Source organism: Macaca mulatta, chromosome 1 (assembly GCF_049350105.2).
Source record: "Macaca mulatta isolate MMU2019108-1 chromosome 1, T2T-MMU8v2.0, whole genome shotgun sequence".
In the NCBI taxonomy this organism is placed as follows: domain Eukaryota; kingdom Metazoa; phylum Chordata; class Mammalia; order Primates; family Cercopithecidae; genus Macaca; species Macaca mulatta.
This window is the reverse complement of record NC_133406.1, coordinates 170,353,267-170,377,888: the sequence shown is the minus strand read 5'-3', so window position 1 is coordinate 170,377,888 and position 24,622 is coordinate 170,353,267. Positions and strand designations below refer to the sequence as shown.

Genomic DNA, 24,622 nt, shown 5'->3' with positions numbered 1-24,622 from the left:
TATTTTCGGTGAATATAGATATTTGCCTTTTCTGGAGTAGTATAGAAGCTGTCAATGATATGTATTTACTGTACAGTACTAAATAGTGTATTCATTTATGAAATGAGTAGTGTTTGGGTGGATGGGGTTAAGGGAAAATGAGACTTGGAATTGTAGCTTTTATCCAAGTTTTGAGTATAAATAGAATTTTTTTTTTAACCTAAAAACTGAAATGCCATATAAGCAGCATTGTTTTTATGGTTTGTAGTAACTTTTTAAAGATTTTATCAAAAGGAATTTTGTCTATAGTGAGTAAAAGAAGTTCTAATAATGGTCCTAATCACTGCATTTTTAAAAAACAAAGTTGAACACAAATGACATTTGTTTTAAACTTCAGTAGATAAAAGGTGAACCATGTGACATGGCCATTTTTGTAAGACAAAAACAAATTTCACGTATGGTAAACCTAATAACATTTACAGTCTGCTCCCTCACTTGTAATCTCTGAATACAAATACACTAGCTTTTCTAAAGGGAATCATTTTTTTAAAAGTAGTGCCACTGACAAGATGCTGCAGTGAAGATTATCCATTCTTAGGATATTTATTTTCAGTGAACATTTTCTGCACAAAGGTAGTGTTGCACTGGGACATAAGCCTTTTAACAGATAACCAGTTGAAATCAAACACTGCCTCCACACCGAGTTCTGTTCTGTATTTGATAGTAAATTGATTTAAAAATAAAAGTGGTTTTTGTTAGAAAAAATGTTTTGTCCTTATTTATTTGCTTAAATTCTTTAGGAGTAAATGAGAGGTGGTAGCTATACAATGAGCTTTTTTAAATGGAAAGATAGAGTCCAGTCATGCATTTGGTCTTTATTTCATAGAGCTGGGGTAACTGTTCCTTACCTTCAGTTTCCTAGGGGTAAAATGGAAGTGATTGCTACCTTGTAAAGTACAGACATACCTCGGAGGTATTGTGGGTTTCGTTCCAGACTACTGCAATAAAGCAGGTCATGAATTTTTTTGGCTTCCCAGTGCATATAAAAGTTGTTGGCTGGGCACTATGACTCATGCCTGTAATCCCAACACTTTGGGAGGCCAAGGCAGGAGCGCTTGAGCCCAGGACCAGCCTAGGCAACATAGCAAGACCCTGTCTACAAAAAAAAAAAAAAAATAGCCAGGTGTGGTGATGCACACCTGTAGTTCTAGCCACTGTAGAGGTTGAGGCAGGAGGATCACTTTGAACCCAAGGAGTTGGGGCTGCAGTGAACTATGATCATGCCACTGCACTCCTGCTTGGGTAACAGCAAGACCCCATCTGTATCTGTAAAACAGTAGTTTTTAAAATGTAGCCTTTGGTGCCTGGGACATTAAATGATAGCTGCTGTTTGATTATGGGGCCCTTAAAAGTTGTGTAATTAATAATTTGTGCAGGGGATAATGTTAAAACCACAAAATAAATTGCATACCTTTTATTGAAAAGGCTGTGTTGCCCTTAATGTTTTCATGAAGATGAATCTTAGGTAAGTTTCCTAGTGGTAATTCTATACATGGAAGATAGAAAAATGTAAATAGGCACTTGGGAAAAGGAATTAAAGGAGGTAGAGGATAAAAATTACTGTTAACCTTGGAGCTACATCTTAAAACTGAGTCAGGTTCTGGAGTGTGCATTGTGCAGCTTATGTCATAAAGATTACAGTATTACCAATACATCAAATTTATCTCTAGCAAAATTCATCACTTTCAATTTGGTACTAGATGAAGGGTTGGATCCATGCATGCTGTTTGTAGTGGTACACATCTTTTCAAATGGAATTGAGATTTCTTTTCCCTCAGTCTGCCTCAAAACCAACGAATGCATTTCATTCCTGTGCTGCTTGAACTATTTTTTCTAATCAAGTACATGTAGTTGTATTTTAATTAAATATGGGTGTAATGGAATTGTTACTCGTACTTTTAAAAGCATTCAGAATGTCTATTAAAGTTTTATTAGCGGAAGTAGTAATTATACCTTTCTAAATTTCTCAATGAGACAATTTTGGAGTGGTAGATATTTCAAATTTCAACCTGTTTTACTCAGTTTTGTTTCTATTCTCATTTTCGTTTTATGTCAAAGTATATGTGAAATTTATTTAGACATTGTTAGCAAACAGGTGAGTACCATGACAATTCTTTTATCAGTGGGAATATTCCTTAGAATATACTTAAGGTTTATCATAGAAGATGGTCAGCAGTCATGTGTGTGTGTGTGAGTGACGGAGTTTAATTCTGTCATGGTCGTCGCCAGGCTAGAGTGCAGTGGAGCAATCTTGGCTCACTGAAACCTCCGCCTCCCGGGTTCAAGCAACTCCCCTGCCTCAGCCTCCTGAGTAGCTGGGATTACAGGCATGCGCCACCATGCTCAGCTAATTTTTGTAATTTTACTAGACAGGGTTTCACCATGTTGACCAGGATGGTCTCCGTCTCCTGACCTTGTGATCTGCCCACCTCGGCCTCCCAAAGTGCTGGGATTACAGGCATGAGCCACCGTGCCCGGCCAATGTTTATCAGTCTTAAGGCAATTTAGAGTCTGATACGACTAATATTTTTAGGTGACCAATAAAATGTTCTTACATAAATAATAGAAGTGACACATTCACATCATTCTCAGATTTCTCAATTAAAGGTTATTTTTGCAATGCACTGTCACTAAAATTAGTACCATGATGTCTTTTTTAAGAAAAAGCTAGTTAGGGCTGGGTGCGGTGGCTCACGCCTGCAATCCCAGCACTTTGGGAGGCTGAGGTGAGTGGATTCCTTGAAGTAAGGAGTTCGAGACCATCCTGGCCAACATGGTGGTGAAACCATCTTAATAAAAATATGAAACCATCTCTACTAAAAATACAAAATTAGCTGGATGTGGTGGTGCATACCTGTAATCCCAGCTACTTGGGAGGCTGAGGCAGGAGAATCGCTTGAACTCAGGAGGCAGGCACTCCAGCCTGGGCAACAGAGCGAGACTCCATCTCAAAAAAAAAAAAAAAAAAAGTTCATTTAAATGCCAAGCTTTGGAAGACAAGCATCAAGTAGATTAAGAACATATTTATCTTTCCACAAAATTAATATATCAGTCAGGATTCAGAGAAGCAGAACCACTAGAAGATACACTTTTTAACAGAGAGGTGACATCAACAATGGTGAGACCTGGTTAAGCAGTTTGTAAGGCTTCATCTTTGCATCTGATGCTGGAGGTTGAAGTTCATTTTAGGCAGTTGGAAAGCAAAGGTGAATGATTGTGGGAGGGATGGTGGCACTAGGAATAAGCTGGAACCAGCCACAAGCACAAGCTGGAACCCACAAACATGGACTGAAACTCTGGTCAGATCTCACTGCTTCTGACCTTGGTGGCATGGATGTCCTTCCAAAGCCAGGACACTTCATCATGGAGCAAAATATAGCTGGCCAAGGAGTCTGAGAAGCTGAAGGAGGATCTGGGGACAGTGGAACAACTGCAGGCCCAACTGCCGCCTCATCCCAAAGGAGCAGCAGATAAGCAATGTGTGTAAGCTACAAAATTTGTTTCACTTCAGCCCTCCAAAACTCCTACATTATCCATATTCATTAGTCATGCACTGCATAATGTTGCCTCATTTTGGTCAACAATGGACTGCATATAGGATCGCGGTCTCATAAGATTATAATGGAGCTGAAAAATTCCTATCACCTAGTGACATCGTAGCCATTGTAACATCCTAGCCCAGTGAATTATGTGTTTCTGGTGATGCTGGTGTACACAAACATACTCTGCTGCCAGTTGTATAAAAGTATAGTACATACAATTATGTACCATACATAATACTTGGTAATAAATTATTACTGGTTTATGTATTTACTATTTATTTTTGCAGTATGTGTGTTCTACTTATTACCAAAAAAAAAAAAAAAAAAAAAAAGTTATCTGAAAAACAGTCCCAGGCAGGTCCTGCAGAAGGTATTTCAGGAGGTACTGTCATCACTACAGATGACAGCTCTATGCATGTTATTGCCCCTTAAGACCTTCTGGTGGGACAAGATGTGAAGGCGGAAGACAGTGACATTGATGATCCTGACCCTGTGTAAGCCTAGCATAATGTGTGTTTTAGTTTTTTTAAAAAAGGCTAAAAAGTAAGGCCAGGTGCGGTGGCCCATGCCTGTAATCCAAGCACCGGGAGGCAGAGGTGGGTGGATCACAAGATCAAGAGATCAAGACCATCCTGGCCAACATGGTGAAACCCCGTCTCTACTAAAAATACAAAAATTAGCTGGGCATGGTGGCATGTGCCTGTAGTCCCAGCTAGTCGGGAGGCTGAGGCAGGAGAATCACTGGAACCAGGGAGGCGGAGGTTGCAGTGAGCCGAGATCGTGCCACTGCACTCCAGTGACAGAGATTCCATCTCAAAAAAAAAGTTAAAAAGTAAAAATTTTATTAAATAGAAAAAAGCTCGCAGAATATGGATATGAAGAAAGAATATTTGTGGATAGCTGTACCATGTGTTTTAAGTGAAGTGTTATTTCAAGAGTCAGTTAAAAAATTTAAAGCGCTTTGGGAGGCCAAGGCGGGTGGATCACCTGAGGTCAGGAGTTCCAGACCAGCCTGACCAACAAGGTGAAAATCCGTCTCTACTAAAAATACAAAAATTAGCCGGGCTTGGTGACAGGCGCCTGTAGTCCCAGCTACTCGGGAGGCTAAGACAGGAGAATTGCTTGAACCCAGGAGGTGGAGGTTGCAGTGAGCAGAGATTGCGCCACTGCACTCTAGCCTGGGTGACAGAGAAAGAGTCCATCTCAAAAATATATATATATAATAAATAAATAAATTTAAAAACTTATAAAGTAACAAGTTATAGTAAGCTAAGGTTAATTTATTATTAAAAGAAATGTTAAAAATATATTTAGCATAGCTTAACTGTGTTTATGAAGTCCACAGGAATGTACAGTTATGTCCTAGGCCTTCACATTCACTCACTACTCTCTCACTGGCTCACCTAGAGCAATTTCCAGTCCTGCAAGTTCCATTTATGCTAAATGCCCTATGCAAGTATACCATTTTTTATCTTTCTATATCATATTCTTACTGTAGTTTTTCTATGTCTAGATACACAAATATATTATTATGTAAGTATAATTTGTGTAATACACAAATTGTGTTAGAATTGCCCACGGTGCTCAGTACAATAATATGCTGAACAGGCTTGTGGCCTCAGAGCAATAGGCTTTATCGTATAGTCTAGGTGAGTGGTCGGCTATACCACCTAGGTTTGTGTAAGTACACTCAATATGGTTCTCACAATGACAAAATCACCTGCTGCATTCCACAGAACACATGGCCATCACTAAGTGACACACAACTGTATTTAGAACATCCCAATCACTGTCATCCTTCTTTAGTCACCAAGAACTCTATATATGGGAGGTACAGGTAAGTAAGTGGTGGGTTTTATCTTTTTGGTTTTATGTCAGATAATGTTTCTTCTCTAAGCTAGTTAAAGTCATTTTTACCTACAAAACATGATGAAAACCAAGAATGATTAACAAGTACCTTTCTTAGAAGTTCTTAGGAGATTTTGCTTCAATATTTTTCAGTGTGTGGAAAAAGCAAAATTGTAATTCCATGTACCATAGGTACCATTATGACTAAAGAAAAGTACTACTCTTCTAAAATGAACTATAACAATTAAAAAGCTCATCACAAGGTAAGCTCACTCTGTAAGGATGGTTTGCGTGATGTAAAAAATGTGATACTTAACATGTTATGAAATTTTTAGGTGGCAACCAGAGTTATTATTGCCCCAGATTTCTGACATAAACTGCTTTGCAAGAGTAGTTTTGGCTAATTTATAGTATACAAACAAATCATGGGCTTTTACTAAGCTTAGTTCTGCTATCTCTTTACAAGTGATTTAATACCTCCTGTCCACTTCTCTAATGGGGGCAAGTTTTACACCAGCTGTTTTTGAAAGTTTCCAAAGTTTGCAAATATAGTAACTTTGGTAAGAATGCATTTTGTTCATTTCAGAAAACAAGATTAAAATACCTTTTGCTGGAGTTAACAACAGAGGCATATTATGTCCCATATTAAGCTGAGATTAATAATTTTTTACTCCATTTTAAAAGCTAGCATAATACAAGGACTTCTAATTCACCTAAAGTTGTCTACTCCAAGTTTTTCTCTAGCATGTTTGTAAATATGGGTAATATCAATGAGGAGAAGGAAGCACCTTTAATTCAGCAGTTGAACAACACAGGTTTGGACTGCACAGGTCTACTTATATGCAGAGTTTCAACTGAACCCCTAACCTCCATGTTGTTCAAGGGTCAACTCTGTTTATTTACAATATTTACTTCAGCCCTTCCCATGGCCTGGAAACAGGATCTTTGTCTTCTGTAGACCTAGGGAAAACTAGGAAGAGGGCTCATTAAATAATCATTATTCATTACCCTCCCCCAGGGTGTGAATAATAAACTGTATGTAAATAATACTATAAAAACCCATTTTTATTAGCATGAGTGGGGCTTAATTCCAGTTCTGAGCAGAAGGAAACTAGTTTTGCATCTACCAACAGTTATCAGCAGACAGATGTGACAGTTTCCAAACCATCATATGTACTTATACTCCCAAAAATCAGGGCATCTACTTCATACTCCCCTTTTATGAAGTGTGGCAATTCTCTGTATGTGAATGTCTACAGAGGGCAAATTGTCTTATCAGAGAATTATTTTCTCAAAGATGGAAACCTATCTTCTCTGGATACCATACCAGTGGGGAAGAATATTAAGCATTTCTAAATGGCTATTGAAGATGACTATACGATGGTCCCCTACCCAATTTAAACAGTTTCAAAATCACAAATGGAGAAGAACATATAAAATTTTACGTACCTGTATTGCAAAATCTTGATTTTTCATGTGGTACTATGAAAACATATGGTGTTTTGACTTATTCATTTGAAACACTGCGTATAGCTTCATTAACTGGATTAAAAGGCACATTTCAAAAAATCTTCATTAAAAGTAATACTGTGAAAAGTTTATTTGCATCGATTAATTCCTTTTTTTCACCATCATAAGAGATATTGACATTTGTTTGCTCTTTGTGATCACAGAAAAGACACTTTGGAATGGATAATCTGTTTCTACCATTCTTTAAAGAAAACAGCTTTAAAAACAAAATTCAAGTGCAAAAATTTCCAGTAGTCTTCCTACCTCCAGTGTACCCCAGCAAAATATTCATAGCTGTGCTGTTAGGGAATTATTAAACCACAAGCTTCAATTACCCATGTTTTTTTCCTCCCTAAGTTGTCTGTACTTATGAAAACATATATAGAATATTCCTGAAAGTATACCATATTCCTACAAAGTAAGGGAGCCTAGAAGCAACAGCGATCACTGCCTTTCAGCGTCTCCAACCCCACATAACCACTGATAGGATAATTCAGTCTCTAAGTCATTTGATCTACCCATTTCCTAAATAACAGGGATCAACTTCTATTCAACAAAGCTAGTCTGGGTTTACGAACACGTTCCCCAAAATTCAATAGGCTCATGTAAGGTAGTAATTAGGTCTTTCAATTTTTAACTATGATTATTTTTCTTCATTATAAAATGTACTTAATGTCAACATATGCAATGCATGTATCAGTATGGAAGATGTAGCTTTAAAAATGTTTATTTAAAATTTTTCTTATGGTTTATGCTTTGGATTTTTAACATATTTTCAATAAGGGTCTCTAAACGCCTTTCAAATTACCTAAAATCCTGGAAAAAGTTTAAGCTACTGGTCAGGCTAAAAAACTTGACAGATGCATTCTTGAGATATTCATCAGGATACATTTTAAAAACATCGATGTAAGTAAGCTCTTTAATACAACCTGATACTTTATAACTGTTATACATTATTCCCCCTAATTTATTTTCATACTTGGACCTTCAAACCATCTTGGAATAAATAAGAAAAATTTTAAGTGCAAAAATGAGTAATACATGATTTTATCACTTTGGAGACAATGAAATCAATATTTTCCTGTGATTTAAAAAAAATAAGCAATAGGAGTAATCAATCTTGCGTATACTTCTGGACTTGTAACAAATATATTGTTAGCATATAAAATGTTTTTATCTTATTTTGAAAGGATTAAATATGTAGGGTTGTCCAAAATATGTGTATTGTTTTTTAAAACTGACACCAATGCATCCATATTCTACTAAAAACAAACAAAATAATCAGACTGATGTGCACTTATTAGGAAGCAAGTTTAAAAATTTGGAATTCTTTTTAAAGTGCTGAGATTTGGAAGAGGAATATTTTAAACATGCTAACCATTGCCTTATGATGAACATAACAAGGACTCAAACTCAAGTTTAGAAAAAAAAAAAAAAATAGAGGTTCTATGAAAGGAAGATTAGTAACAAACATTCAGGTAAAAACAAATAGCACCACAATGAATTGCACTAAGGTGCTAAAGGAGGTACCTTATTCCCTGCAGAGTGAACGCTCCTTCTGAAATGTATTGCAACATATAAATGCAATTGTTTAATGGTTACCATTTGGTTCATTCATCTACAGAAAATTGCATTCCTTCTAGTTCATTATATTGAACAAACATTCAAATTACTGAACTATACATAATGTTACATAGTTTACATTTTATGAAAACAAAGCTCGAAGGAATATTTATAAATGTCACCTTGCATAAAGATGACAAGTTTAAAAGGGCTCCATACCTCTTAAGACATTTAATTTACGTTAATGGTCCAGGAGTGTTTTAGATATAGATATAGATATATTTATATGCATATATATTTCAACAAGAAGTGTAAAAATTTTTAAAAACAAATCACAGCACTCATAGCTGCTTTACATACGAAGGTCTTAGGGTCATTAATGTGTCAAACTATTACATTTATAATATGTATATTTTTAAAAAGACCAAAAATGGCACATCAGAAAACTCGCTGAAATCGTTATTAGAGGCCCATTTCACTGTATCGTATTACTGATGCGTCAATTCAACATGTAATTCCCTTTTCTTCACTGAAAGCATTTGTCCCTTCTATTTGGATCCACTTCTAGGGTCTCTGCATTTTCTTTCCTTGGTTAGACAGCATCCTTTTCCACGTCAGTTAAAGATCAGGAAAACGGCTTGGGTCTTCCTTGTAGTCATCAGGTATAGTAAAGATGGAGCCATCAAATTCATCGTATCGAAACTCCTGAAAAGTCACAGTGGCTGTGATTGTGGGAAACACAGGTATATCTACAGAGAGAACATCAATGATAACATTGTAAAATCAAATGTTAATATTCATAGACTACAAAGTACTAAGGAGATGTCCATACTCTTTAAAATGTTAAAAAAAAAAAAAAACCTCAAGAATCAGAAGAATATGTAGTACTGAGTGTGTGTTTCAGAGAGAGTTCTGGGTATTAATTAGTGAGGAGAAAAAGACATTCAGGCATCCAGTGTTATATTGAAAACTCAAGATCCCATGCCTTCCTAGTCTTAAGAATATAATGCCAGATTCTACAGTCCTTTTTTCTTTTTCTTGGGGCAGACGGACAGCTACTTTTGTACTTTTTGCATTCTGACTTTTTTTTCTTCAGATTATAGTATATATACTACTCCAACTCTTTCAGCTGATTTCTTTTCACTCTTACTAGCCCAAGTAAAATACTCTAATCCTTTTTTGTTTTAAAACATTAAAAACAACCTATCCCTTAAATATATGGGATAAAGACAGTCTCATCAGAAATGGAAAAATATCATGCCACCACAGCCTAATCTTCCAAATGAAATATATTTCTGGCTGAAATTGTAAGTAAAATCAAGCAATTAAAATGAGCAAGTTAATGATTATACGGGAACCAGAAACAGTAAAATAAATAAAATGAACAAATATATTAAATTAAATGTTTAGTTTTATTCCTCATATGAGTTACTGACATGAGTACAAATCATAAAGCCTGGGTTCAGATTCCTATAAACCATTTTACTCATGAGCCTCAGGGATTTCATATGTAAAATAAAGAAACTCCGAAATTCCCTTAAAACTCTGAAATGAGGTTGGGCGTGGTGGCTCACACCTATAATCCCAATACTTTGGGAGGCCAAGGCAGGAAGATCACTTGAACCCAGGAATTCAAAACCAGCCTGGGCAACATAGGGAGACCCTATCTCTATTTAAAATAATAATAATAAATAATTTTTTTTAAACTCTGAAATGAGTGTATGAAAGCTAATTCAAGTGTCTAGGGTAAGGACATACAGTAAATTAAGTCTAACTGATATAAGCTAGTATTTTATTGCAGAAAGTTATGTTCTTATGTAAAAAGCAAAACAAAATACCTTAGTTAGATTTAAACACAATAATCAACATACCAGTTATAGAGTTTCTAATTATTTCTGGAGGAAAAAGTCATTCCTTTGTACCTACTATGTGCAGATGCTATCCTTATCCAGGGGTCTGTACAGTAAGTCCTATGGCCATGCCTATTTTGGTAAGGCCCATAAGCTAAGTAAATATTTTACATTTTTAAATGTTTAGGGGAGAAAAAAGAATAGTATTTCACGAAGTGAAAATTAGGCTGGGTGTGGTGGCTCACACCTGTAATCCCAGCACTTTGGGAGGCTGAGGTGGGTGGATCACTTGAGGTCAGGAGTTCGAGACCAGCCTGGCCAACGTGGCAAAACCCCGTCTCTACTAAAAATACAAAAATTAGCTGGGTGTGGTGGTGGGTGCCTGTAATCCCAGCTATTCAGAAGGCTGAGGCAGGAGAATTGCTTGAACCCAGGAGGCAGAGGTTGCAGTGAGCCGAGATTGTGCCACTACACTAGTGCCTGGGGAACAGAGCAAGACTCCATCTCAAAAAACAAAACAAAAAAAACATTACATGAAAGTCAAACTTCAGTGTCTGTAAATAGCTTTTTTGGAACACAACATGCCCACTCACTTACCTATTGTCTATGGCTGCTCTCATTCTCCAAATAAAAGAGTAGTTGTGACAGAAACCATAGAGCCCACAAAGCCTAAAATGTTTATTATCTTTCAGACAAAGTTTGCTGACCCCATTCTAGGTTTTGGATATACATCACTAAATAAGAAACAAAATTCATGCACTTATAGAGATTACACTGGTTAGGATGGGCAGACAAAAAGTAAATGATGATGAGTATCTAGAAAAAAATAAAGCGTTAACAGCAGAATAGGGAGTCTCAGTGTTGGGGGTAAGAGTTGTTGAACAGGGTGGCCAAAGGAAAACCTCAATAAAGGGACTTTTCAGTAAAGACCTGAGATAAGAACAAACCATGCAGTTGCCTGGAGGAAGAAAATTCCAAATAGAAGAACACGAAGTACGAAAGCCCTAAAAAAGTATCTGGTTTATTCTCGGAACAGCCAGGAGGCCAATGTGGCTGCAGCCAAATGAATGAGGGGAAGATTAGCAGGCGATGAGGTCAGAGGGCAAATAGGCTGCCAGATCCAGTGGGGTTTAGGCCAAGAAAAAAGACTTCAGTTTTCACTCTGGATGAGGTGGAAAGCCAATGGAAGGGTGTGACCAGGGTAGTAATGTAACTTGAGTTTTGGCAGATGTAGTGAGAATATAATACAAGGTGACAAGAGTGAAGAGGGAAATGTACTCCAGAAGGAGCAGCCAGAGGAAGAAAACCAAGAGAGAGTCTATAAAGGAAGTCAGAGGAAAATGGAATGACTTGTCTCAGGTTATTCATTGAGCCAAGGACTTCAAAATAAGAAAAGTCAAATCTTAAAGAGATTAAGATAAAAACAGAAAAGTTTCTACTAGATTTAACAATAAGGATCAATAATAAATAAAGAGGAAGAGAGAATCTGTAATGAACTAAGGGAGTACACTTTTTATTTTGAGATAATTATAGATTCATCAGCAATTTTAAGAAATAATAGAGGCCAGGAACAGTGGCTCACACCTGTAATCCCAGCACTTTGGGAGGCCACAGTGGGCAAATCACTTGAGCTCAGGAGTTTGAGACCACCCTGGGCAACAAAGTGAGACCCCATCTGTACGACAAATACAAAAATTAACTGGGTGTGGTGGCTCATGTCTGTGGTCCCAGCTACTCAGGAGGCTGAGGTGGGAAGATGGCTTGAGACTGGGAAGCAGAAGTTGCAGTGAGCCAAGATCATGCCACTGCATTGTAGCCTAGGCAACAGCGTCAGACCCTCTCTCGAAACAAGGAAACAAGGACCCTCTCTCGAAACAAGGACAGGACAGGACAGGACAGGACAGGACAGGACAGGACAGGACAGGAAAGGAAAGGAAAGGAAAGGAAAAAAAGAAAGGAAAGGAAAGGAAAAAGAGAAAGAGAGGAAGGAAGGAAGGAAGGAAGGAAGGAGGCTTTCAGATAGCTTGGCTGTGAAAAGCAAAGATTAAAGCAAGTGCTAGTGAAGTTACGGGGACTGTGTTTTTTGTTGTTGTTTTTTTTGTTTGTTTGTTTGTCTGTTTTTAGTTTTTTGTTTGATTTTAAAAGGGGAGAGACCTGAGCAAGCCTAACAACTGAGAGGAAAAATGCAGTAGAGAGAGGTAGAAGGAAAACGAGAAATATGAAGTGACTGATACAGTTAGCTTATTTCTTTTTTTCTTTTTTCTTTTTTTTTTCCTTGAGACAGAGTCTCTTGCTCTTGTTGCCCAGGCTGGAGTACAATGGTATGATCTTGACTCACTGTAACCTCTGCCTCCCGGGTTCAAGCGATTCTCCTGCCTCAGCCTCTCGAGTAGCTGGGATTACAGGCGCCCACCACGACGCCTGGCTAATTTTTAGTATTTTTAGTAGAGATGGAGTTTCACCATGTTGGCCAGGCTGGTCTCGAACTCCTGACCTCAAGTGATCCACCCGCCTTGGCCTCCCAAAGTGCTGGTATTACAGGCCTGAGCCACCGCGCCCAGCGATACAGCTAGTTTTTCAAAAGAGCTGGGAAAACAGATTCATAATACAAATGAAGAGATTACTCAAGCTAAGAAGAGGGGCACTTCCAGTGAGACAGGAAGATGAAAGAAAAGGTTGGGCTTGGGGCAGAAAAGTCTGTATGGGGTGTTGGAAGTAGTGAGGGAGGTCTCATTTCTGGTATTATCTTTTTGTATCAAAGGAAGTAAAAATCATCTGTGCTTAAGGTTGTAGGAGGAAGTGGCGGGGAAAGACGAAGATTTGATGATGAAAGAGGATCAAATTTAGTCTGAGCAAAATGAGAGAAGAAGCCAATCAGAGAAAAGACCATTCATAATCAGCACTTAAAGTTCTGGCTGATTCTGAAACATGTAATTGTGTTAACAATAATTTCCAAATTTTTATAATTTATCCCAATTGTGTTTTTTATCCTAAATGTAGAAAAAGAAATGGTGACACAGGAGGAAGTTTTACAGGGTTGGTTTAAAAGAAGGACAGTGAAACAAAAGAGAAATAGTTAAACAAATATCCCATAACTTTAAGTATACAAGCAAAAGATTATTCCTTGTTAAAAATGTGGTTCTACATCAAAGAAATGCCTGCAAAAAAAGGATTACAGATTTTTTTCCTTCTCATATAATGAAAATATTTCCTTTGCATAAAAATAAATGTATTGTAGGTTTGATTTGGGTTTAGAACTTAAAAATAGATGTGAATACAGAGATAGTTTGAAATTCTCATCTGTTTAACTCCTGTTCTCTATTCTGGTTTGTCTTGGGTCTCTTAACAGTACCTAGAAGGGAGTCTAAAACTTGAAATATTTCCCTCACCATAGAAAATGGCAGTGGAGTTTTAAACTTCTGCAGAAATGCTAACGTGAAGATCCCTTATGGCTATGGCACACAGCTCTGAATTGCATTAGTTTTCTAACCATTTCTGCCTAAGATCTTATCACTGATTTATCCAAGTAGACACTGGGTTCCTAGTGCTTTTGAATTGCAAAGGGCAACTAGAGGGACATTTTGAAAATCATTTATTTAAAAGTCATTTTTAATCTGGAAAACGTTTATTTCCAAGTGTGCAAAAGGGTGAAGATCAGGTTTAATTTTTAGTAATGAAAACATTTTGGCCTAAGTATTCTGAGATGTGGTTTTAAAAATATTGAATAAAACAAGATATATCTGAAGAATTATAGTACTCATTAAACATTGAGTGGCTGAATTGATGGATAGTGTTAAAGGTTGAATTATTGCTAAATCTAAATCTAAACACTCAAAACACCTTTTAATAGTCTCTTCTTCCTCGGTTTCTGATATGTTAGAAAGAAAAATATATGCAAAAATATATGCAAAAATGACTGTGCTATTTCTAAAGATTATTGCTTAAGACTAAATTAAACATTTAGGGCTGAAAAATAAAATGTATGAGTATTACTTTATCCGTCAACAGTGACTGCTGACTCCAGAAACATTCTAACTACACAGAAATTCAAAGCATAGCTGAAAATCTGGGCTAATCTCTAGTCTCCCTATTTCACATGAAAAACATTATTACAATACATCATTTAGTTCACCCACACTTTTCTTGTGTGAAATAGATCCCTTACATTTAATTTAAATCAAGTAGAATAAGAATTCTCATCAGGCACTTTAAATATTAGACAAAACATAAATAAATGCATATAATTACTGAAAACCTTTACAAAAATGTAAGCAACTAGGACATCTATTTTCCTTTAAAACAGCAGCCCCCAACCTTTTTGGCACGAGGGATCTGTTTCATGAAAGATAATTATTACACAGACTGGTGGGGGTCGGGGGAGGCTTTGGAATGAAATTGTTCCATCTCAGATCAGGCATTAGATTTCACAAGGAGCATGCAACCTAGATCCCTCACATGTGCAGTTCACAGTAGGGTTCATGTTCCTACAAGAATCTAATGCCACCACTGATCTGACAGGAGGCAGAGCTCAGGCGGCAATGCTCACTAGCCTGCTGCTCAGCTCATCTCCTGCTGTGCATTCCATTCCTAAAAGGTCATGAACCAGCAGAGGTGTGGGGACCCCTGCTTTAAAACAAATTGCTTATTAAATGTTAATAAACAGCTCCATATTCCTACTGGACACTAAAATTACATCTAAATTTTTCTCTTACCTAATTTTACAGGAAAGCCTGGAGGAAGCTTCATCTGAACAAATTCTCTAAGCTTGTTAAAGTGCTTGAAGGGAGCTATTACTTCTAAAACATTCAATAATCTGAAAAATGGAAGAAGAAAAAAATGTTTTCATTGTTCAAATTGCTATGTGTCCTTACACTTTTTAACTACATGCTTCAAACTTGGACAGTGGTATTGACTTCCAGATATTAAGGATGAGTAAATTACACACTTTATTCCTCCTTTTTACTCTATAATGGTTTGTAACTTTTGATTGTTCAGCCATAATTTTCACAGTTGTTTGATTTTAGGTCCATATTTAGATGGACTCAAAGCTAATAACTAGATTCACTGTTTGGGTGGCTGATTTCCACTGTCAATTTATTGTGTGTGTAAAAGGCTCTTAAGTGCTTAATATTCCTTGATTTCCTGCATATTTGATAAATGATTGCTTATCTTTATTATGTTTAAAGGGAAATTTGACTCATATAAAATTTCAGGTTATACTATCTTTCCCTCTGAACTACAATTTCACAATATATCTTAGCATTCTATATCATATTAATCATTATGCTATAATTTCTTTCATGTTTTGGTTGGATGCATTTCTTTTTTAAGTAGTATTATTTTTCTTTCAAAAAAGTCCTATGACTGCTACGTTTCTTGAATTCTTTCGTGCTTGAGAATATCTTCAGTTGCCTCCATACATAAATGAAAGTTAGAAATACTGACAGATCACACTTCTGTTACTTCAGAAAAGCAAAGATATATGAAAATATGTAAGGCCAGGATGATTTTACCCCTTTTCTGCCAGGGTGCCTTTGGATTTCTTTATCAATAACTAAAGCCTAATAGTTAGATCAGGATAATTTTTGTTACTAATCATTCTGTATCAATTTTTCGTGGAACCTAACGTCATCCTCTAGATTTAGTTCTTCATTACTGAGAAAATTTCTTCTATCATATTTTGAATATTATTTTGATTATACTTGGAGGCCTTTTAAGTAAAACATGAATGACTCATATTGAACCACTTTTGTCCTCCATACAAATTGCTTGTGTAATTTCTTTAATCTCTTCTTCTACTGAATTCACCAAGAGCTGTCAAAATTTAATTTTCAGTTACATCTATTCTATTCATTACTGTTTCTACTGTATGTTTTGTAACAGTGTCATTTAGTGCTCAATTTATTTCCTTAGCTTTACAATTTCCTTTTCATTTCATTTTACTGTCTTACATTCTCATCTCAGGAAGATCTACCTTATACTGATTTCATGTTCTTTCTTGTTTTCTATGGCATATATAGGTAATTTTCTTTTTTTTTTTTTTGACCTTTTAGAACAAATTCTTTGGCATTTGTACTCTGTGTTCTATATTTCTTTTTCTTTTCTTTCTTCCTTTTTTTTTTTTTTTGAGATGGAGTTTCACACTTGTTGCCCAGGCTGGAGTGCAATGGCGTGATGTCAGCTCAATGCGAACTCTGCCTCCTGGGTTCGAGCAATTGTCTCAGCCTCCCGAGTAGCTGGGATTACAGGCACGTACCACTACTCCTGGCTAATTTTGTATTTTTAATAGAGATGGGGTTTCTCCATGTTGGTCAGGCTGTTCTCAAACTCCCGACCTCAGGTGATCCACCCGCCTCAGCCTCTGAAAGTGCCGGGATTACAGGCGTGCGCCACTGTGCCCGACTCCTCATTTCATTTTCTTTTTCAGGAGTAGTGGTTATAACTGCCACATTTTATAAATTCTAAGATACTCTTTTTTTTCATATAACATATCTGAAATTAGGATAACTCCTAAAATTGATGACATCTTAATATTCGCTGTAATTTTCATCTTTATTAGTAAGTAGAATATAAAATTGGTGAATCTTTGGCCAGGTGTGGTGGCTCACACCTGTAATCCCAGCACTTTGAGAGGCCCAGGTGGACAGATCACCGGAGGTCAAGAGTTTGAGACCAGCCTGGCCAACATGGTGAACCCCATCTCTACTAAAACTACAAAAATTATCCAGGCGTGGTAGCGCACACATGCCTGTAGTCCCAGCTAATTGGGAGGCTGAGGCAGGAGAATCACTTGAACCTGGGAGACAGAGGTTGCAGTGAGCCGAGATTGCACCATTGCACTCCAGCCTTAGCAACAGAGTGAGACTCTGTCTCAAAATAAATAAATAAATAATAAAATAAAATTGGTGCATCACTGAGTCAATTGGGTCCTAGATATGACAGATTATGGCAGATCTGTATGTGTAGCTAACTTTCCACATTTTCTGATACTTATGTCTCTCTGACATAACTTGAGGGCTGTACAGAACATTCTATCTACTTTTCTAAAGCCTAGGTATGGGGAAAGCTCAGGTATGTACATACTTTTTAAAAAAAATATGCACCCTGCTCTCTTCTCCAATCATTTTTTAAAAATGTATTAGGCCGTTAAAAAATTAATGCATTAGGCCAGATTTGAAAGGGAAGGAACTAGTAAGAGAAAATAGCCCAGTGCTTCATCTCCTCCCTCCCACTTTAGTGAGGAGCCTAAAACTGTCGTTGTATCAGTCAGTTCTTGCTACCCATCTCTCATTCCAGTCATTTTTCCAAATTGAGTATTTTTAAAAAGGAGCATCCAATGAGTGCATGTTTGAGAGGATATATTCAATATGTTTACCAGAATATTATTGCAAATGGTGACAAACTACAAATAACCAAAATGTTTATCAGTAAATGAATGATAAACAGTATATCAACACTACAAAATATCAAGGAAAAAGAATAGATGAAAATATAATCACTGTAAAACTTCAAGACACACTCATTTTTTCTTTTCTTTTTTTGAGATGGAGTCTCCTTTGTCGCCCAGGCTAGAGTGCAGTGGTGCGATCCTGGCTCACTGCAACTTCTGCCTCCTTGGTTCAAGCAATTCTCCTGCCTCAGCCTCCCTAGTTGCTGGTTTTACAGGCATGCGCCATATGCCTAGCTAATTTTTATATTTTTAGTAGAGATAGGGTTTTACCACGTTGGCCAGGCACATCTCAAACTCGTGACCTCAGGTGATCCGCCCGCCTTAGCCTCCCAAAATACTGGGATTACAGGCATGAGCCACCACGCCCAGCCAAGATACACTCACTTTTAAATGAAAACAAGAAACACACAGAACAAAACATGAATGATTCCCCCATTTTTATTTTAAAAAACGAAAAATATGGATAACTCTAGTCAAAAATACACCAAATAGTCATTAACTACTGATGTGTTAAAACATCACATTTTATTCTGTAAATTTCCATACTTTTTGATTTTTTTAAAAAACAAGCATGTATTCATATATTACTTTTATAATTTAAATAACCTACTCGGCTGGGCATGGTGGCTCGTGCCTGTAATCCCAGCACTTTGGGAAGGTGAGGTGGGTGGATCACCTGAGGTCAGGGGTTCGAGGCCAGCCTGGCCAACATGGTGAAACCTCATCTCTACTATAAATACAAAACTTAGCTGGGCATGGTGGTGGGCACCTGTAATCCCAGCTACTCGAGAGGCTGAGGCAGGAGAATCGCTTGAACCCAGAAGGCGGAGGCTGCGGTGAGCCGAGATTGTGCCACTGCACTCCAGCCTGGGCGACAGAGCAAGACTCCATCTTTTAAAAAAAAAAAAAAAAAAAAATCTACTCAAAAATGTATCTGGTGAAAGTAGTAAAACTCAATGCTGTTGCAAACCAGAAAATTTCCAGAGTGGTGCACACACTATCAAGGCAATGGCTATCTGCTTTTCATTTCAAAGGTCTCAAATGCACCACTGGGGTACAAATATTATTACAGCCTTTAGGGTTTAATAGTTTCTTTCATAAACATTTGTAGTTAGTAACAAACTTACAACTCTATCCCTAAGGGAAATTCCTGGCTCATGGCTATTGTAGCTTTAAACGTTTTCTTACTCTCTTTGCACACCAATTCTCTACCCAGATGAGGAGCTCTAAAATGGGAGGAAAAAAAAAAGTTAGGAAACTTTTTCCATAGTCTATCACCTTCCTAAGAAGCATCTGTCATCTTTCAATGACATTCATTAATATTTCAATTTTTCTTACTGTCTGTAGAAATAAAATTATGCTAAAAGGGAATAAGATATGCATAAGAAATTGACAAGGTCAATAAAAAAGAATAGCAAAGAGTAAAAGTTCAGAAATTATCAGATCTAAACTAATTTCACATTGAATATAATCTTAATAATCACTATTTTTAAGAATAAAGAAAATCATTAGTAAAAAACTTTTTAAGGTATCATTGTATATCTTTAAAGCCACTTATTCAATTCAACTTCTTTACTGCATATTGCAGTCTCTTCACTGATTAATAAGAAATATTGTGAAGAATAAGGAATTCTATATTAACTATTATCAAAAGAAAATTATCAATTTAGCATAAAGATCTAATTGGCTTTTATTTGCAGTTCTAGCACAGGACAGTACCTAATTCTGTGAAGTAGAATGAGCATTCCAATAAGCTGAACAGAGGAGGTTATCTTTAGAGACTGAAAAGGGCTGAAGTGGAAACAGTGGGGAAAAAAGGTGATCTGGTTATTTCAAAGTTGCTTTCCTTATACAGTTAAAAAAACAGAAGACTTCATTACTATGCCGACTCAGGTTGCCTGGAATGTCCTTTTTTTCTTTTCAAACTGGCCCATTTCAAAGTTCAGTTTAACTATGTAGTACTCAGCAGAAGTAACTGCATTCTGGTTTGGTATGGTCTGCTGGTGCCTAGTGCATGCAGGAGGCTAATCTAATACAACAATCCACTCACAAATTTTGTTTAACACTATAAAATATTAAGGTGAGGCACAGTGGCTCATAGCTGTAATCCCAGCATTTGAGAGGCCGAGGCAGGTGGATCACTCGAGCCCATGAGTTTGAGACCAGCCTGATCAACATGGTGAAACCCTGTCTCCACTAAAATACAAAAATTAGCTGGGCATGGTGGAGCGCACCTGTAATCCCAGCCACTCGGGAGGCTGAGGTGAGAGAATGGCTTGAACCTGGGATGCGGAGGTTGCAGTGAGCCGAGATCACACCCACTGCACTCCAGCCTAGGCAACAGAGTGAGACTCCATCTCAAAAAAAAAACTATAAAAATATTAAGATGGAAACATCTTGGAGAAATTAGAAAAATACAACAAAACTTTCAATAAGAAAAAAAAATGATGACAACTCCTTCCTAAACAGGAGCGGGAAAGTAATATTTTATATTTTATTCTCCACCAAAAGGAAATAATGGTTGACCAGGATACACTTTTTACTTATCCATTTATCAAAAATAAACCCTTTCTTTATTCATTCATCATTCTTTCAGTCAATAAATATAAAATGAGTATGAGCTATGTGGTAGGCACTCTACTGTTAGTAATATTACATCAGCAAAGGTCCTATGGAAGGATGGTGAGTAGTCTAGCACAGGTTGAAACTAAAGGATAATGACAGGTGAGGAGCTTGGAAAGGCAAAAAAGAAGATAAATAATGAATGGCCTTGCACACTATGCTAAAAAATCAGGATAATCACAAAATAGAAAAGCTCATCATACAATGGGAAATCTCAAATAAGCAACTGTCCTGTGCAATTTCCTACATCCTATTTCCTTAGAACAGTGTTCTTTAGTTTTTTAGGTGTGTATAAATTGACAGGAGGGATATAGAAAGAAACATCTACAACCATTTGCAAGAGTTTACATAATTTGGGACATTTTGTCCTTATTATACTTAATCCATATTTTTAAAAGGTAGAAGAACTGTTTCAGTCAAAAATATATCAATAATTCTCTCCAAAATAATTTTACACCTAAATATTCACATATTCAGTTTTTACAAATTATTCTTTCTAAAAGTCAAATAATACATAAACAACAAAAAAACTTACTTTCCATTTTCAGCAGATATATATTCTTCCCATGTAATAGTGTTCTGAGGAGGAGGTGTAAGCGACTGTCTTCGAATCGGCTGCCAAAAACAAAAATAAAGAAAGAAAGTGGGGGTGGGGGAAAAAGAAAAATGTTATTTTTTAAATATAAGATGAAAATATATAGTAAACGATTAAAACCAACAATCTACTTAATCTCTTCAATATAATACTTAAAAAGGTTACTTCCAAGATCATTCCATGGTGGTTTAAGTTCTATTGGTAATATTTATTATCAATTTTTTTCTAAATCCCAAAAAGACAAATATCAAAGTAATAACACCCATTCATTGAATGTGTCAATCATCTAAAATGTTCCTAGCATCATACTAGCTGCTAAACATAGGAACTACAAAGAAGTGTAAAAACTAACTCTGGGCCAGGCATGGTGGCTCATGCTTGTAATCCCAGCACTTTAGGAGGCCAACGTGGGTGGATCACAAGGTCAGGAGTTCAAGACCAGCTTGGCCAAGATGGTGAAACCCCGTCTTTACCAAAAATACAAAAGAATTAGCTGGGCTTGGTGGTGAGTGCCCGTAATCCCAGCTACTCAGGAGGCTGAGGCAGAGAATTGCTTGAACCCAGGAAGCGGAGGTTGCAGTGCGCCGAGATGGTGTCACTGCACTCCAGCTTGGGCGACAGAGCAAGAGTTCGCCTCAAACAAAAAACAAAAAACTCTGACTTCAAGGAATTTACAATTCAGTTAGAAAGAAAAGAAAAAAATACAGACATGAACAGTTAACCAGAAATACAAAAGAGCATATTAAAGGCCAAATGAGATTACAGAAAATGGAAAATATGTCAGAAATGATAGGAATCTTCTGTGGGTAATAATCAAGACTATGCAATTGGACTTCAGATTTAAATGAAGATGAAACAGTGTTTTTAAAACAGAGAAAATTAAAGGTAAAAAACACAAGGAGACTGATTTAAACTCAGATGGGAAGTTTAAAATGGAGATCAACTTAGATGATAAAAATTGCAAAGGTCAGATTTTAAAACTTTCACCTTATCTTTGCTAAATATGAATTTCAATCACTATAAGATGGACTGGCAATAAGGAACTAAACTCTGGAGCACAAGTGGAAATTGGAAATTCCTGGGCCAGGTGGAATGGCTCATGCCTGTAATCCCAACACTTTGGGAGACAAAGATGGGAGAATCACTTGAGCCCATGAGTTTGAGACCAGCCTAGGCAATAAAATGAGGCTCTGTTTCTTAAAACAACAACAACAACAACAACAACAACAACATTAGCTGAGTGTGGTGGTGCATGCCTGTGGTCCCAGTTACTTGAAAAGCTGAAGCAGGAGGATCACTTGAGCCCAGGAGGTTGATGCTGCAGTGAGCCAAGATTACACCACTGCACTCCAGCCTGGGTAACAGAGTAACACCCTGCCTCATAGGAAGAAAAAAAAGAACTGGCCAGGCATGGTGGCTCATGCCTATAATCCTAGCACTTTGGGAGGTCAAGGCTGGTGGATCACTTGATGTCAGGGGTTCAAGACCAGACTGGCCAATATGTTGAAACCCCATCTCTACTAAAAATACAAAAATTAGCCAGGCGTAGTGGCTCACACCCGTAATCCTAGCTACTCAGGAAGCTGAGGTAGGAGAATCACTTGAACCCAGGAGGCAGAGATTGCAGTGACCTGAGATCACGTCACTGCATTCCATGACCCAAGATGACGCCACTGTACTCCGGACTGGACAACAGAGCGACTCTCTGTCTCAAGAAAACAAAACAAAACAAAAAAAACCTCATTTTTAAAAAAAATTTTTTTTCAATTGATAATGAAAATCTAACAGGACTATGGAGCAAAAAGATAGTAAGTGAAAGACTAATATAAATAATAAGATGATAACAACATTAAGAGAGGGTCTCATTCAAGAAATGTGGTTTTACATATAATCAGTGTAAGATGTTAATGAGCCGTATATTAGAGTTGTTAAAATCAAGGACTGTTAAGACACAAAATTGAGTTAGAATCCCAGCTCCAATACCTGGTAGTTGTGTGAATTTGGGCAAGTTACTTTTTATTATGTCAACTTAACTCAAAATGGGAATTGGGCCACTAACTCATAGTTAAAAATTAATGGAGATAACATATGTAAAAAGCTTAGTGCAGGCCAGGTGTGATGGCTCATGCCTATAATCTTGGCACTTTGGGAGGCCAAGGCAAGTCGATCCCTTGAGCTCAGGAGTTCGAGACTAGCCTGGGCAGCATAGCAAAACCCCATTTCTACAAAAAATACAGAAAAAAAAAAGTAACCAGGAGTGTTGGCACACACCTGTGGTCCCAGCTACTTGAAGGGCTGAAGTGGGAGGACGGCTTGAGCCCAGGACATGGAGGCTGCAGTGAGCCGAGATCATGCCACTGCACTCTAGCCTGTAGGACAGAACAAGACTGTCTCAAAAAAAAAAAAAAAAAAAAAAAGAGAGAGAGAGAGAGAAGCAGTAAATGGAGGAAAAGTTTTTTCTCTGTCCTCCCTGTTTTCTGCCTAACTACAGAACATAAATTTTGCTTCACTGGAGATAACCTATACTCTTACTGGCTCAGCGACAGCACCAGAGGAATCTGCAAACAAACCTTACTCTTTTCCTGTCCTTGGAAACCTAAAATCACTTTCGTTTGTCCTGTCATTTCTCTACAAATTTATTGTTCTTTGTTGAAGATGCTATATAAGTTGAGTTCTAAGCCACTATTTTGAGTTACTTTTTTTTTTTTTTTTTGAGACATAGTCTCACTCTGTTACCCAGGCTGGAGTACAGTGGCACAATCTCGGTTCACTGCAACCTCTGCCTCCCAGGTTCAAGCAATACTTCTGCCTCAGCCTCCTGAGTTGAGATTACAGGTGTGCATCACCAAGCCCAGCTAATTTTTGTATTTTTAATAGAGATGGGGTTTCGCCATGTTCGCCGGGCTGGTCTCAAACTCCTGGCCTCAAGTGATCTGCCCAACTCAGCCTCCCAAAGTGCTGGGATTACAGGTGTGAGCCACTGTGCCCAGTCCTTGAGTTACTTTTCATTGGGGTTTCTCGTGTGGTGTGCGGCACGCATTAATAAACTCGTGTGCTTTTCTCTGGTAAACCTGTCTTTTGGTACGAGAGTCCATATCAACTAAGAACTAAGTTTGGAAGAAGTAAAGTTTAGTTTCCTTTACAGTATAATGGAGGCCAAAAGAAAAGACTGTTTCAATATCAAACTACAGAGACTTTGAGGAGAAAGAAGCCTGAAAAAGGCCATAAATTTTGTTGGTTAGAAGTCACTGGTAATCTCTGATCATGGCCACCAGGTCCGGCTAATGTTTTGTATTTTTCAGTAGAGACGGGGTTTCACCATGTTAGCCAGGCTGGTCTCAATCTCCTGACCTCATGATCTGCCCACCTCAGCCCCCCAAGTGCTGGGATTACAGGCGTGAGCCACCGCGCCCGGCAGTATGAATCATCTTATACCATGTGAATGGAAGGCCACATCCTAGGAATGGCAGAGAAGACAAAAGAAAAAAAGCAGTCTGAGATTAACTCACAGAGCAGAGAAAAACCACACAAACTCAGATTTTTATATGAGAGAAAAACAATCTTTTACCTTGTTTAAGTCACTGTTCTTTTGAGATTTCTTATA

The 24,622-nt window shown here is 37.4% G+C and overlaps 1 protein-coding gene across 4 annotated transcripts in view; it reads right to left on the bottom strand.

Moving 5' to 3' along the window:
• Window positions 1-7,004: 7,004 nt before the first annotated feature.
• Window positions 7,005-24,622, bottom strand: part of ANKRD13C (ankyrin repeat domain 13C) — an 87,882-nt gene continuing 70,264 nt past the window's right edge. The window contains exons 10-13 of one of the 4 annotated variants that reach the window (XM_015142492.3): window positions 20,959-21,038; window positions 18,929-19,027; window positions 15,064-15,164; window positions 7,005-9,250 (exon numbers count right to left, since the gene is read on the bottom strand). In XM_015142492.3, coding sequence (XP_014997978.1) covers window positions 9,120-9,250; window positions 15,064-15,164; window positions 18,929-19,027; window positions 20,959-21,038 — 411 coding nt within the window. In that variant the 3' untranslated portion in view covers window positions 7,005-9,119. The remainder of the gene's footprint in view (window positions 9,251-15,063; window positions 15,165-18,928; window positions 19,028-20,958; window positions 21,039-24,622) is intronic. The other 3 variants (XM_015142501.3, XM_077954160.1, XM_028832472.2) reach the window with 3 other exon arrangements.